Here is a 16,353-nt window from a genome sequence, read left to right as displayed (position 1 = left end):
CTAGGCCGTCACACCCCAAAGAGGTGGCTTTGCATTCCTTGGACGTAGTCCGGGCTCTGCGGGTGTATCGGTCTGCTATGGCTCCTTTTCGGAGGTCGGACTCGCTGTTTGTATCCGTGGCTGGTCCAAAGAAGGGACTGGTGGTCTCATCGGCCAGCATTTCTTGGTGGATCAGCCAGATTGTGGTTCAGGCTTATGCCATAAGGGGGCGGGCGCCTCCCTTTCCTGTCACGGCACATTCTACCAGGGAAATTGGTGCCTCTTGGGTGTTACTGTGCAAGTGTTGCTGTTTTTTAACACTTTCTGCCTAGCCCTCTCCTAAAGGGGCAATATAACCTAAGGGTAAGATGAAGATGCTGTGTCCGTCAATGAACTTCAGAGAAAAGCATTTTACGATGAGTACAAAAATACTATATTTTTATTTATTTTTTCCCCACAAATAGAGCTTTCTTTTGATCACCTTTTTATTTGCACATGCGGTTTTTATTTTTTGCACCATAAACAAAAGACCAATTTTGCAAAAAAAAAAACAACCAATATTTAATAAAAAATTATTCATCAGTTTAGGCCAATATGTATTCTACATATTTCTTGGTAAATAAAAAATCGCAATAAGCTTATATTGATTGGTTTGCGCAAAAGTTATAGCGTCTACGATATAGGGGGATATATTTATGGCATTTTTTCTTGTTGTCCTTTTAGGACAGCCACCATAGAGAGACCTTGGCTCCTCCCTTATCAGGAAACACCGCTTTTATACTGCAAGATTTAAGCCTCGCTGTCCCGCCGGCCCCTCGGTTCTGGTGTTTCCTCCGGCCGCTAAGGAGCCGGGCTGGACAGCCAGGGAAGCTGAGGCCTAGTGTTTCCTGAGAAGGGGGAGACGTGGTCTCTCTCTGATGTGCAGCCAGGTAGGCTAGGGGGCTGAAATGACCAGATTCTCATGGGGAAGGAGGAAGCCTGGGGAGGTCTGCTGTTCTTCAGTTCAGGGGGTTGTTACGAGAGGTGCACTGGATCCCCTCTGCATTATGCAGCCAGCATGTGGAGCTTTAGAAGCCAGACCGGATGGCGGGCGACAGCCGTTCCGGTGGGGGCAGGCACTTCCGCCAGACCCACGTCTTCCAGTTATAGGCACGGGATACGAAAGTGGGCCGAGTGTTGGGCTGGTGCGGCCCTACTCTTTGCTGTACAGACAGCTGTTGGAGGCACGATCGACCATCCATCTTCAGTGGGAGATGGCGGAGGCTTCACGAGCTGCTCCAGGAGATAACAGCACCAGCCATTCCAAGGTAAGAGGAACCCTGGGGTGGTGTTCCCCCTACCTATTCCTCGTAGCTCCACGGGGGGGGGAGGGGGTGTCTGGGACCCTGGTGGTGGTTGGCCCAGGGGGGTATTCCCGTGGTCCTCTGTGATTGCGCTGGTGGGCTTAGTCATTTATGGCTGTTCTGTGTTTCAGAAGCCACAAACAAAAATAAGTCGCCCCGCGGTTCTAAGAAGAAATGTCCCTCATGCAGAGACGCCATGGGGGGAATCCTGGACCAAGGCGCTCTGTGAGGAGTGCATTGAGGGGTTGGTGAAGGAGCAGGCAGCAGAACAGGGTAGAGACCTGGGAGCATCTGTCAAGAAGCTTTTTTAGCAGCTTCCAGTCTAAGTCGCTTTTTTCTAGTTGCAGCAGCCCCAGGGCAATCCTCCACCAGCTCAGCAGAGCGTTACACTTAGCCCAGCGGATACTCCCTCTGTTAGTAGAGAGAGAGAGACCAGGGGGCTCCACAGAGGATATTAAGGAAGAGCCAGACAGCGCCACTTCAGACTCCCAGGGAGAGTCAGAAGGAGAGGGGGTGGATGGGGTATCAACAAGAACCTCTTGTTCTAAGCTTTCCATTGATGAAGTGGAGGATCTCTTAGGAGCTATCCATACCACTTTTGGAATACAAGACGAAAAGGGGTTGTCACTCCATGACCAATGTACAAGGGTCTGGGGGAACAGGAAAAGTGTGTTCCCAGTCCACAATGTCTTAGCCAAATCCATCAAGAGGGAATGGCAAGATCCCAAAAGGAAACCTTTCTTTTCAACAAAGGTTTCCCTTTGCAGAAGAAGAGGCTCTATTCTGAAATCTCCTAGGCTAGACACAGTCTTTTCACAGGTTTCCAGGCATACTGACCTGGACTTCAGGGACATGGGGTACTTTCAGACCCCATGGATAGAAGGGTGGACTCGCTCTTGAAGTCATGGGACTCGTCGCAAGGAAACCTTAAGCCTGCCATGGCAGTCAGTGGTGGCCCGCAAAATGTAATATTGACTTACACAGATTAAGGTGCACATTGAAGCAGGGATGCCAAAATAAACAGTTTTGACTTCCTTCCCTATGCTACCTAAAGGGGTGGCTTATATTGCGGACACTTCGGCTGAATCGGTGTGCAAGTCAGCAAGATCCGTAGCCCTGACCAACTCTGCAAGAAGGGCCTTATGGCTTAAGATGTGGCAGGGAGACGGCATGTCCAAGGTCAAACTCTGTGGGATTCCACTCGCAGGGGAATTTGTTAGGCCAGGTTTGGAGGTCGTTTTTTAGATTGAACGACCGACAAGAAAAAGGACTTTCCCATTAAAAGGAAATTTGGAGAGCAGACTAATGCCGCGTACATGCGGTCGGAATTTCGGCCAGCAAAAGACAGACGAGAGCTTTTCGTCGAAAAATGCGACTGTGTGTATGCTCCATTGGAATTTTGCTGGCCAAATTTCCGCCAGCCAAAGATAGAGAGCAGGTTCTCAATTTTTCAGACGGAAATTCCGATCGTGTGTGTGCAATTCCGACGCACAAAAACTCATGCTCAGATTCAACTAGGAGACAGAAGCTATTGGCTACTGGCCATTAAACTTCCTTTTTCTAGTCCCGTTGTACGTGTTGTCACCGCATTCTTGACGGGCGGAAATAGGTGTAACCATGTGTATGCAAGACAGCTTGAGCGAAATCCCATTTGAATTCTGTCGGGAAAACCTTTTGGAGCTTTTGCCGACCAAATTTCCGTTTGTGTGTACGCGGCATAAAAGAAAATCTCGCCCTCGGAGGAAGTTTGAAGCCCTAAAAGCTGAATGGCAGAAGGCTTGGAGGGCATGGGTTGTTTTTTTTTTTTCCCCCCCCCCTCCTGACCAGCCCAAGAAGACCCAATGACGGTTGACCACTGTGGCAGAGAGCTACCAGAAGTTCCTCAGGTTGGCGGTAAAAACCAGAGAAGGGACATTCCAGCTACAGTTCAGGGCCCTCCCCTTTTGGTCTAGCCTCTTCACCCACGCCCCCCCCCCCCCCCCCCCCGCATCTTCACCAAAGTCATGGTGGAGGTCCTGACTTTTCTGCGGCTCAGAGGCATCTCGGTAGTCGCATAGTTGGACGATCTACTCCTGTTTGCCTCTTCCCTGGAGCAGTTGTCCCAGGATCTACAGGTAGCAAGGGGCCATTTTTTTGGAACCATTGACATCTCTACAGTGATCAGCACTATAAAATGGCATTGATTACGGTGTACATATCACTGGCAGGGAAGGGGTTACCACTAGGGGGCGATCAAGGGCTTAAATGTGTTCTAACTGTGGGGGCAGTGTACTGACTGGAGGTGGAGACCTATCACTGTTCCTAATTACTAGAAACAGATTATCTGTCTCTCCTCCCCTGTCAGAACTGGGATATGTGTGTTTACACAAATCCCTGTTCTTGCTCACGTACCACAATCGTAGGTGGCCGGCGGACATCATGTCCCATGCGCACACCTGCTATGGCTCTTAAAGGGATTGTAAAGGTCAGTGTTTTTATTTTATTTATTTATTTTCTAAATGGGTTCATTTTTAAGCTAGTGCATTGTTGGTCCACTTACCTTTACCTTCGATTTCCCTTTCTCGCTTCCTGTTCCTCCTCAGTAAGCTGTTCTGGCTGACTAAACACCACTCGGATGATGGTGTGAAGTTTACTGAGGAGAAGCAGGAAGTGAGAAATTCAGACGTAGGAAAAAAACATTTAGAAGGTAAATCGAAGGAAAAAGTAAGTGAACCAACAATGCACTAGCTTACAGGAACCTATTTAGAAAATAAAAAACAAAGCTTTACAACCGCTTTAAAGTAGCCAACGTACATGTACGGTGCTTCCTGCAGGGAAGCCAACCTGCCTCCTTAAATGTACGTGACCCAGCCAGGAAGTGGTTAAAAAAAGGAAAATATATTTTTGCCATTCTTTTTTAAACAGGTTGTTTTACAAGGTAAGGGTTCACATATGCTTTAACTATAAGGAACACAGCATGTTTAAAAATATACAGAATTTTTTTTTTTTTTTTTTGGCCTGGGATTATTTAGGATTTGAAGAACTCCAGGTTAGTGATCCAATTTGAACATTAGCCCAATTTTGTTAGTCAAGCTAAACTGCTGTGATTTGGATTAGAAACACACTGTGTACATGCCTCACAGTTTTAAGTAGTGACATCACTTCCTGTTAGTGTTTGACTCAACAAATACTAAGACTACAAATCTCAATCTCCTCATACCCTAGCATTTAGAATCTGAATGGGGGATAGTGTGTATGGGATGGATCAAACTCCTGGCTTGTCCATCTAACTAGCGGGTGGACCAGAGAGTCTGACTCCTGCTCTGATCTGCCCACTATACAGCAAAGATAGATGGACAAGCCAGGGGTCTGATTCATCCCATGCACACCCACAGTCTCATCCACATTGCCACCCATTCAGACCGTAGTTTTCAGTACAGCAAGCTCTTAATGCAGTGGGCAGACCAGATAGATCCAGCCACAGTCTGAATGGGTGGCAATGTGAGCGGACCGTGTGCATGTATGGCATCAATATTTGTATTTGTTTAATACAGGTACTTGTATAGCGCTGTCAATTTACACAGCACTTTATATAATTTGTGCATTCACATCAGTCCCTGCCCTCAAGGATTAAACAGGGCCAAGGATAAATCCAAGGGGAAAAAAAACAAGCTTACTTACCGACCAGCTCGCAGACAACCAGTTAAACCTGTCTAACAGTATGCATTAAATGTAGGGGTTTAGTCTGCACACATTTGCAAATGCACACGTAAGCCCAGAGCCCCGTGTGTTCCCGGCTTACGCATGCATTTGCAAATGCGTGCAGACTAAACCCCTGCTTTCTTGTACATCACGGGACACAGAGTCTCAGTAATTACTGATGGGTTATAGGGTATCACTAGGTGATTGGACACTGGCACACCCTAGACAGGAAGTTCAACCCCTCCCCTTACTGGGAGTACCCCAGTTTTTTCGCCAGTGTCTTGGGTGTTGATCACGAGTAAAGATGTGCTGTGCTGAGCTCCACTGGAATATCCTCACTGGGGCTAGCCATGCAACCTGATCCATTCAAGATGTCTTTTCCAGGCCGAATTGGATGGTACCTGGGCCTCGTGTCCGAAGAAACAATGTTTTACTTGTAACGCGTCTCTTTTTAGGGAGCTGGACCCCGGGATCCAGTATTTGTTTTTTGCAGCCATATTCTTGGCAGGGTGCTTTACAGGCCCAGAACTGCGGATCACCCTTTTCAAAGGGAGCCCCAGTCTCTGAAGGTTTTTTCTAAACGGAGACCACCGTGAGAGGTGAAGATTGGGTCTATTACACAGAACCCTGCAGCTGGATAAAGTAAGGGAGACTCCTTAAGAGTTTTTCTAATTCTAGTAGGTTTCTCCTTTAAAAAAAAAAAACTCTCCTTTAGTAAATGTATGCTATGCCTAAAGTAGCCACCGGGGGCTGCCAAGAGCATATACCTTTTTCATGCCTGATCTGTCAGCTCCGTGTCCATGCTGTACGCTCTCCAAGCCATGCTCCGGGTAGGATGGGGGAAGGGTTTTTTTTTTCTCTCCTACAGGGATTCCTGAAGGACCTGGGGAAGCTGGCCAGGGTGAGCCGTTTGGATCAGGGGCTGCAATTGCTTCTGACACTTCAGCCCCTGTATACATTACGCAGGAGGTTTTTTCCTCAACCATAAATGGATTAGAGGAAAGATTAGTGACCTTAATCGCATCTTCACTCAGTGGAACAAAACTGCACTAGGTCCCCCTCTGCCACCCGGGACCCTCAAATAGAGAAACTCTGGGCGGAAAAAGGAGAGGAATCGCCCTCAGATGATCAGGATGAGAAAGTCTTGGTGCAAATTCTCGCTGTATTGGTCCGCTCCACATTTCAGTTGTCCGTATCTGAGTCAGTTAAAGAACTCTCCTCTTTGGGTTCACTGAAGCCTCCTCAAAACTACACATGCCTTTCCTGTTCATAGTTTACTGGAAAAGCTTATTCTGAGTGTGATCACCCTCCCTCCTAAAAAGTTTTCAACACTTTATTCTGTGGAGGAAAAATGTACTAAGATGTGGGGTATACCGGTGATTGACGCCGCTGTCCACTGTAAATAAGTCTGACTTGTCCTGTTGGCAATGCTCAGATGCTTAAGGATCCAACTGATACGAAATTGGAATTTAGTTCTGTCAGCTTTACGGAAGCACCTTTTTGAACTAATACATTTAATTCCCTTAGTTCTGTTGACAAGGAAATACATTTTCTGGTGGCCATTTCTTCTGCCAGAAGAGTCTTAGAATTAGCGGCCCTTTCTTGTAAAGGGCCATATCTAATAATGCACAAGGATAAAGTGGTGTTACACCCTCATCCTAGTTTTCTACCGAAGGTGGTTTCCGATTTTCATCTAAACCAAGATATTCTGCCTTCCTTTTTTCCAAATCCCTGTTCTACAGAAGAAAGGGCACTACATTCTTAGGCTTTGACTGCTCTCACTACAGCCAATCTGGAAGCGACTGCTTGGGTTCGCAAAACTGATGTTTTGTTTGTATTGCCAGAAGGTCCTAATACAGGACAGGCAGTGTCGAAATCTACCATTGCTAAGTGGATTTGACAAGTAATTGTTCAAGCTTATGGTTTGAAGCCTTTTGAGATGAAAGCGCGCTCCACTAGCCCTATTAGTGCTTCGTGGGCAGTGCACCACCAGGCCCCCATGGCTCAAATCTGCAAGGCTGCAACCTGGTCATCAGTTCATACATTCACCGAATTTTATCAGGTGGATGTGAGAAGGCATGAGGATATCCCCTTTGGGCGTAGTGTGCTGCAGGCAGCGGTACAGGGTCTTCAGGTCTTCTTACACCCTACTTTGTGTGGTTTCCCTCCCCTCAGATAGCATTGCTCTGGGACATCCCATCAGTGATTACTGAGACTCTGTGTCCCGTGATGTATGAGAAAGAAAATAGGATTTTTATAACCGCTTACCTGTAAAATCCTTTTCTTTTGAGATACACCACAGGACACAGGGGTTCCTCCCCTCTTCTAATACTTATGTTGCTTTGCTACAAAACGGAGGTACTCCCAGTAAGGGGAGGGGTTGTATAGGGGGATTGAACTTCCTGTCTAGGGTGGGCCAATTGCCTAGTGATACCCTATATAACCCATCAGTAATTACTGAGACTATCCTGTGATGTATCGCAAAAGAAAAGGATTTTACAGGTAAGCTGTTATAAAAATCCTGTTTTTAACACACACTGTTAGACAGTTTTAATTGGTTGTCTGCTAGCTTGTCGGTAAGTAAGCTCCCCCCCCCCCCCCCCAGATTTATATAGTGCCAACAGTTTACGCAGCGCTTTACAATGTATAAGAGGGACAACACAATTACAGTACAGCTCAATACAAAAGGTACAGGAGGGCCCTGCTCGTGGAGCTTACATTCTAAAGGGAGGGGGTGGTGGTACAAAAGGTAATAGCTGCAGAGAATGATTTGATGGGGGTGGGGATATATATAGATATAATAATATTAGAATAATGTATTTGAATTGGTGCATGTTTTGGACTGCAGTCTCTACGTGTTTCATGTAAGGCGGACCATACATGGTTCGAATCTCGGCCGTGTATGGGCAGGCTGATTGTACCAAGTTGTTTAACTTTGGTACAACCAGCATGCCGGCTTTTACCTGAGATTTATCTCTAAAGGCTGCTGTAGCAATAAGCACTGTCTAGTCCCGGCAGGGATGCCTTCCCCTACTCCGTCTGTGTTGATGGGGGAATTGTGCAAATTTCTTTACTGCAACCCGTGGTTGTATGGCCAGCCTAACACAGAATTGCGTTTTGAATGAAGTGAGTGATTTTAGTCCAAGTTCAGACGAGTGCGCTGCAGTTTGGCTGCAGCACAGGTGTTTGTGCATTTTTTTTTCTTTTGTTTCCCAGTCATTTTTAGCTGCGGTCCTGAGGATTTCTATTAGGTTGTGCGTTTTTGCAGTGTCATCTGAAAGACCACCAAAAGTCCTGCATGCTGCTTTCAGTCAATTGGACCGCCAGTAAAATGGTATAAAAGGTATACACCCATGTTGTGGCCAAACCGCAACACACCACTGTGAACTCCTCCCTAAATTGAAATCTATGATCTTTTGAAAAAGTGACAGTTGGCTGTCCAACTCTTCAGTGCTTTTTAATGTTGATTCAAAACTATTATGTGGAGTAAGAGGTCTAAGGCTACTTTCACACTGAGTGCCTTACAGGTGCTATAGCACTAAACATATCACCTGTAAAGCACCTCTCTTGTCACTCTAGTGTGAAAGCCCTGCAAGCAGCATCTTTGAGGTACTTTAGGGGCGGTGTATACACTGCATCTCTTCATCAGACCAGGCCACTGTCTTCCATTGATCCAGTTCTGATTCTCACGTGCCCTTTGTAGATTGTCTGGGGACACAGGTCAGCATGGGCATCCAGAACCAGTCTCCTGCTATGCGGCCTCAAACAACAAACTGATTACCAGTTTTTCTGCTTTTGAACACATAAAATTCAAGAATGACATGTTTGCTTGCTATCCCACCAACTTTCAGCTGCAACAAGACTATTGATATTATTCACTTACCTGTCAGTGGTCATAACGCTGTGGCTGATCAGTGTGTTAATAGACTATCTGATAGAGCTTAGGTTTCATAACATAACTTGTAACATTTAAAACTTTTCCCATGCTTAAAGTAGTGAATCCACACCCCGCTCAGCTGCATAGGGGCTTAGAGAGGTTGTGGGGGGGGGGGGGGGGGGGCAGGAGAATGTCTGTCAGTAAAAGGGCAAGGTTAAAGCAGTACACTGACCTTCTCAGCGAAGAGCTGTGCAGGGGGTGTGTCAGCACAAGTCTTGGCCATTGGAGGACAGGCACCTAGCACAGTTAAAAAGTTGACCATGCTGGAATTAATGTGCTCTCATGCCCTGTGGTCAGTTCCAAATAGGAATGCAGGAGAACGGGCAGGATCACCAGGTACATCACACAAAGGAAGCAATGCAAAGAAAAAAGGAGATATATATATATATATATTATATATATATATATATATATATATATATATATATATAATAATTTTTTTTTTTTTTTTTTTTTAGTACACATGGTACAACAGCCGCATATCAGGAAAGTGAAATGTGGAGGCAACATATTCTTTAAATTAAAGTATTAAAAAAAAAATCTCTGGTCCTTGTTCTCCTCTGTAGTCTGTGCTTCTCTATGATCTTCCATCTCATCTTGAAACAATTTGAGAGCCGACTGGCGCTCCTCCATTGCCCTCCCTTGCAGAGGTGACCACACCTACCAACATGCTGGGCTTTTCAGTTCCTTCATTACTGGTGCTGGACATGGGAATTCTTGTTACGCCAAGGTCTATAGTGTTTAGTCCTTGCTCATAGCTTGTCATGTTCTTGGACATTTCATTGACATTCCTGCCTCTGTTGCATTGTCTGTAAATCTTGAAAAAAACCTAATAAATCTCTTATAAAACACAAAAGTCGGGATGCTGTATAAAATATACATAAAGAGAATGCAATGCTTTGCAAATCTCATAAATCCATATTTTATTCACATTAGAAAATACAGTAGAAACCATATCAAATGTTAAGCACCCGGTCTCTTCTACTACAAAGCCATGCTACTGTCATATTGTCCTGTTAAAAACAGCTTGTCTGGATGGGAGGATATGCTCCTCTAAAAGCTGGATATATCTTTCAGCATTGATGGCTTTCCACATGTACAAGCTGCCCATTCCATATGAAATAAGGCACCTCCATACAATCAGAGATGCAGGCTTTTGAACTGATAAGCCAGAAGATCCCTCTCTTTAGTTTGGAGGACGTGGTGCCCATGGTTGCCAAAAAAGTCAAATTTTAATTTGTCCACTGAACAGACCATTTTTAAATGAGCTTTGGCCCAGTGAAGACTGCCATGTTTTCTGGATTATGTTCTTATTTGGCTTTTTTGCATGATAGAGCTTTTAAGTTGCATATCTAGATGGTACGGCAGACACTGTTCACATACGGTAATTGTCTGAAGTGTTCCTGAGCCCATGCAGTGATGTCCATCACAGAACCATGTCTGTTTTTAATGCACTGCCATCTGAAAGCCCAAAGATCATGGGCATCCAATATTGCACTTCGGCCTTGCCCCAGCGCACGGATTTCTCCAGATTTTCAATTTATTTTTTTTTTGATCTTAAGTACTGTAGGTGATGCTACATTTTAAAGTGGTTGTAAATCCTTACAACACACTTTCACCTACAGGTAAGCCTTGATTAAGGCTTGCCTGTAGGTGCTGTAAATATCTACTAAACCTTTGTGGTTTAGGAGATATTTACAATTCCCCGTGCGAGGATTGCTTCTGTGCATGCGCCGATGTACTCGGCGCATGCGCACTTTAGAAGGGTCACGGCGTGCCGTTTTCATTAAATTACATGCCTTGACTGGCGGCTCCACACGGGAGTAACATCAGGTGAGTCTGGCCAGTCACAGAGCCAGAGTCCGTGACCGCGAAAGGAAGATGGCCGCTTCCAGCCGGTGAGAAAATCTGGGACATCGCTGGCTCCTGCGATTCATAGTAGCCCATTATGCTTTGCCTTTGCAGGGAAACAAAGAGGAAGTAAATTTTAGATGCAGCTTTTCACAGATTGGTGAATCTCTCGCCATCTCTACCTCACACAGTATGACTTTCTAAAATGCCCTTTTTATATCCAACCATCTCACCAACCTGTTGCCTAATTAAGTTGCAAATTGTTCCAGTTCTTCCTCGTTAGTGGAACTTGCTTTGCCAGCTTTTTGTTGCTCTGCTCCAACTTTAAGATGTGTTGCTGCGTTCAGTTTTTACATTTTACCTCATTTTTTCTTAATGATACATTTTCTCAGTTTAAACATTTGATATGTTTTCTGTTGTGAATGAATGAATGATAGGTTTATGAGATTTGCAAATCATTGCAGTCTCAAGTGTGTGTGTGTGTGTGTGTGTGTGTGTGTGTAATTGGAACATATACCATTTCAGGTTCTCCCTCACGTGTTTCTTACCTATATCATCACTTGTAAGTAAATGCTAATATTTTGACAATGTCATGGATCTGGCTGTGCTGTAATTGTTTGTTTATGAATTTGGGGTTTGCTTTGAAAGATTGTTTATATACTAAATACTGTTAGTGTGAAACTTGGCTTTTTGATAGGCCTCCTTCATGGTCTTTTTGCTATAACCTTGCTCATGTAGCCTTGTAACACCCTAGCCACTCTTTCAAAGTATACCTCCACTGTACAGTTGTCTAATCCCTAAGGTAATGACTATACAGGATACTTTTCACCAGAGGCATCGGGTTCGCAGTAGTTGCATGTAGAATTGCATTACCAACAGTGTGCTTGCTGTAAATGTAGATGTCAGGGAGCTGCCCCGCTGTATTACAATCCTGATGCCAACATTTTTAGATTGTATGTGTATTTTTTGAGCAAGCATCAACATAATCTCACTTCTATCCACTGTCAATCACGAGGCGCCCCACTAATTCACACCCTCTCATGGCTGCTGCACCCCATTCGGCTTCACTTCCCGGTTCCCTACTGCACATGCACAAGCCATACTACACAATCCAAATGGTCCGCGCTGTCTCGGAGACCCGTGTGCGTCCCAGCAGACAGCGTGGTGGGACGGGAAGAGGCATAGACTCCCACGTGAGTCTATGCCCGGAAGTGGGTGAAAATACCGGTTTTAGGTATCTGCATCCCCCCTCCCCCCCTGAACGTTGCCAAATGGGACACCGGAGGGGGGGGGGGGGTTCCGAAAAGCGGAGGTTCAATTTTTTTGTGAACCTCTCTAGGCAAAACTTTTTTTTTTTTTTTTTTCATATTGGTTAGAGTAGAGGAGTCTGAGGTAGAGGGCATGATCCTTGAAATGCGTTCCCATTCTGGACTTTCAGTGGTACTTCTTTCAATACAGTAATTCAGTAATGCACTAGGCTGATGTGCCTTCTTTCGTTGCTTGAGTTTTAGAGTAAGGGAGGTTTATAACCCCTGTCAGCTTTATATTTTTGCCATCTTTGTCCCATTGGGGAGGTTCACCTTCGCTTCCTGTCCCATAGCCAAAACCAGAAGGCTTTTTGTATAACTGAAATTGTACATTGTTTTTCAGTTTTTGTTAAAGCGGGGTTCCACCCTAAAGTGGAACTTCTGCTCATCTGAACCCTCCCCCCCCCCCCCCTCCAATGTCACGATTGGCACCTTTCAGGGGGGAGGGGGGTGCAGATACCTGTCAAAGACAGGTATTTACACCCACTTCCGGGCATAGACTCCCACGGTAATCTATGCCTCTTCCTGTCCCTGCGCGCTGTCTGCTGGGACACACACGGGTCCCAGAGTCAGCGCGGACAATTCCTATTGCGCTGCACGACTTGCGAATGCGCAGTAGGGAACCGGAAAGTGAAGCCGCAACGCTTCACTTCCTGATTCCCTCACCTAGAATGGTGGCGGCAGCAGCCGAGAGCCGATCGATCGGCCTCGGCTGCCCACATCGCTGGACCCCGGGACAAGTGAGTGTCCATTTCTTAAAAGTCAGCAGCTGCTGTATTTGTAGTTGTTGGCTTTTAATATTTTTTTTTCACAGTGAAATCCCTCTTTAAAGAATATGTAAACCCAACATTTCATATTCCTGATCTGTTCCTTCTGTACTATGTACTTGTATGAGAAAGTATCCTGTTCCTTTTTGTATTGCTTCCCTTATGTGAAATCCCAGTGGTTTCTGCCAGTCCCTTAGTGTTCATATTAAAAACTGACCACACTAAGCAGAACACACCATAGTCGGTTTGCTAGCTGTGCTGGGAACCTGGCCTGCTCTCCACCAATGATCAGACTTGTCCTGACACACCTCCCCTGCACAGCCTTTCACAGGGAAGATCTGTGTGCTACAGTTTCTCCTCCACTAGCTCTCTGAGCTCCTTATACAGCTGAGAACAGAGGGAATGTGATCACTTATTAAAAAATAAAAAGTAGGGGAAAATATATTTTATAGTTTAACTGCTTCCCAACCAGCTGCCACAGTTATACTGAGGCAGGATGGCAGAGCCATCATAGCTGTACCTCAGCTCTTAGCAGGCAATAACCGCTGGGAACCCGTGATCGCTCGTGACAGAACCAGAACCGGGATCTGTGTGTGTAAGCGCACAAATCCTGGTTTTGTCTGGGGAGAGGAGACAGATCGTGTGTAGGAACAACGATCTGTCTCCTCCTAGTCAGCCACATTGCCCCTCAGTTAGAACACACATAGGGAACCCCTTGATCGCCCCCTAGTGTTAACCCCTTCCCTGCCAGTGACATTTATACAGTAATCAGTGGTTATTTTTAACTCTGATCACTGTATAAATGTCACCGGTCCCAAAAAAGTGTCCAATGTGTCCGTCGCAATGTTCCAGTCCCAATTAAAAACTGCAGATCACCGCCATTATTAGTAAAAAAAAAAAAAAAAAATAATAAAAATGCCACAAATCTATCCCCTATTTTGTAGATGTTATAACTTATGCACAAACCAATCTATATACGCTTATTATTTTATTTATATTTTTACCAAGAATATGTAGAATAATGCATATCGGCCTAAACTGATGAATAATATTTTTTTGGATATTTATTATAGCAAAAAGTGCAGAATATTGTGTTTTCTTTCAAAAATGTTGCGTTTTTTTTTTTTTTTTTGCGAATAGCGCAAATAATAAAGTCCGCAGAGGTGATCAAATTCCACAAGTAGAGCTTTCTTTTGGTGGTGAAAAAAATACATCAGTTTTGTGTGGGTACGTCGCACGACCGCGCTGTATCGCAAAAAATGGCCTGGTCAGGAAGGGGGTAAATTCTTCTGGGCTGAAGTGGTTACAACATTAGTTTTACTTTTAATTTATATTTTAAACGGAAGGGTTTGTTTGACAAGGTAAGGGTTTGCAATCACTTTTATCTAAACTTCTTTTATTTTCACCTGTAGCAGTGTACCGCTGGAAAAATGGGGGTGTTCTTAAACTTTTGACCAGCAGAATAAGTTTATGTGCATTTATGCAAAAAATAACTTGTATTCCACTTTTGTCTTTTCAGATTTCTTGCCTTCTGTGAATTGATCTAAGAAAGTACATTTTGTTGAGAATTTCTGCTTGGGCTCCCCCTCTGTTTTTGCTTTCCATCCTTCTTTTTTTTTTATTTATTTTTTGTGTTTTTTGTTGCATGATTCCTTTAAAGTCGTGGATTATGTTTGTGGCCCTTTTCTTGTGCTCTATCATCTGGCTCAACCGAGGCTTCAAGCTCAGAATAAGAGGCAGCTAAAGACAGAGACCATTTTTCATCCATTATTTGTACAACCTGGACTTCAATGCAGAAGAGAATTTGTCAGGGCTGAGCACATATCAGGAACTTGCTGGAGAAATTAGAAAATGGAGCGTAACATTTGAAACATCTCCTCCTTATATTCGATGAACATGTCTTCAGTTCTATGGAGAGTTCCAGCTAGCTGTTTGTTAGGATTTGTTGACTCCTTAATTTAGCATTAATTCAACGTTCATTTTTTTTTTTTTCTATAGGACAATGCTGGCAGAAAGCCCAGCTACTTTCATGCTGTAACCTATTCACCTTGCCTTTTTGTTTCTGGTATACACTAGACATATTCTGGGAAGCTGAGGCTTCTAAACCCTAAATCGCAAAGGAAATAATATTATTATTATTTTTTTTTTTTTTACCAATGTCAACCGAGGGGTACCAGTATCGTGCGCTGTACTCGTATGAAAAAGAGCGAGCAGAAGACATAGACCTTTTGCCTGGTGATATTCTGACTGTTACTCGAGCAGCTTTATTAGCATTAGGTTGCAAAAATGGAGAGGAGCGTGACCCAGATCATATTGGATGGATTTTGGGTATTAATGAAAGAACAAAGCAGAAGGGGGACTTTCCAGGAACCTATGTGGAATATATTGGGCCTGTCCAAATGCCTTTACCTGCCCATCGTCCACGTGGCCTTCGTCCACTACCTGCTACACCCACTCCACTTCAGACAGAGCAAAGTACTTTCTCTGGTAAGCATTTTAAACATAATATAAAAGCACATACTTTTTCCAAGTTTCTTTTTTTTGTAAATTCTATGTTTTCAACAAATTTTTATACATTAACACAAATAAAATTTTCATTGCATGCGTATCACAAAACATATCTTGCATATATATTGTTTCATTTTTATTTTATCTGGTTATACATACCCATAGAGAAAAAAAATAATAATTTCTCTCTTCTTAATCCCTCTCTCCTCCTCCCTCCATCCCCAACTCCGCCTCCACAAGCTCCCTGCCATATTCTCTGGTACATACAAAATGGGACCAAGATATCCATTTTGATTCAAACTTCTCCTCCTTACCCTGTGTGCTTGCATTCTGAAATCTGAAAGATGGAGATATCTACCTGAGTCAGATCCTAAATCATAATCTGTAGCCAGCAAATGTTTGTCACTTCCAGGTAGCTTTTCTGTATTAGGAATGGGACTTTGTACCATCTTGTAAGAATTTTGTAACATAACTCTTGATGATTGGAGACAGTAGAAGGATAATGAGCAAAAATATAAAATTTGGTTACGTTGTTCTTTAGAAAATGTGGTATCTAAGTCGCTTTCCCATTTCTCAAGAAATCTAGCAACACAATCTTCTGGAGGATCTATTAATATTTTATACACCTGATACACCTTGAGACGTAGGTTTGTCTACCAAACAGATTTTCCATTGGCATATATAAATCCTCCGATCTCTCTCCATGAGTAAGAGATGAGAAAATGAGTAAGCTGTGGCATCCGCCAAGGGTCCAAAGGCGGATTAAACATAAGCTGTATTTCCGATGCAGTTTTTATTCTTGACCCTTCTAGAAAATCACCCAATCTAATTCTGTCTTCTCCCATGGCTTGTTTGAATCTACTATCCATGTATCCTGGCGGAAATAACGGATTCCCCAAGATTGGATAAAGCCGGGTGATTTCCCCCTCCACTTTTAGGAATAAATGACTTTGCTGAATTACTTTTAAGGTTGCTGTTTT

General features: G+C 44.1%; 1 protein-coding gene across 1 annotated transcript in view; it reads left to right on the top strand.

The window, feature by feature from the left end:
* The window catches only part of PIK3R2 (phosphoinositide-3-kinase regulatory subunit 2), a 151,247-nt gene that overhangs the window by 11,432 nt on the left and 123,462 nt on the right, over positions 1-16,353 (top strand). Inside the window, exon 2 of the mRNA XM_077476339.1 lies at positions 14,385-15,352. Within this exon, the coding sequence (XP_077332465.1) occupies positions 15,022-15,352 (331 nt within the window). The 5' untranslated portion in view covers positions 14,385-15,021. The remainder of the gene's footprint in view (positions 1-14,384; positions 15,353-16,353) is intronic.

This window comes from Lithobates pipiens, unplaced genomic scaffold (genome assembly GCF_037356315.1).
Source record: "Lithobates pipiens isolate NorthernLeopardFrog02 unplaced genomic scaffold, aLitPip1_a1.2 Scaffold_13, whole genome shotgun sequence".
Lineage (NCBI taxonomy): Eukaryota > Metazoa > Chordata > Amphibia > Anura > Ranidae > Lithobates > Lithobates pipiens.
The sequence above is the reverse complement of the archived record's forward strand: the minus strand, read 5'-3'. Positions and strand labels throughout refer to the sequence as shown.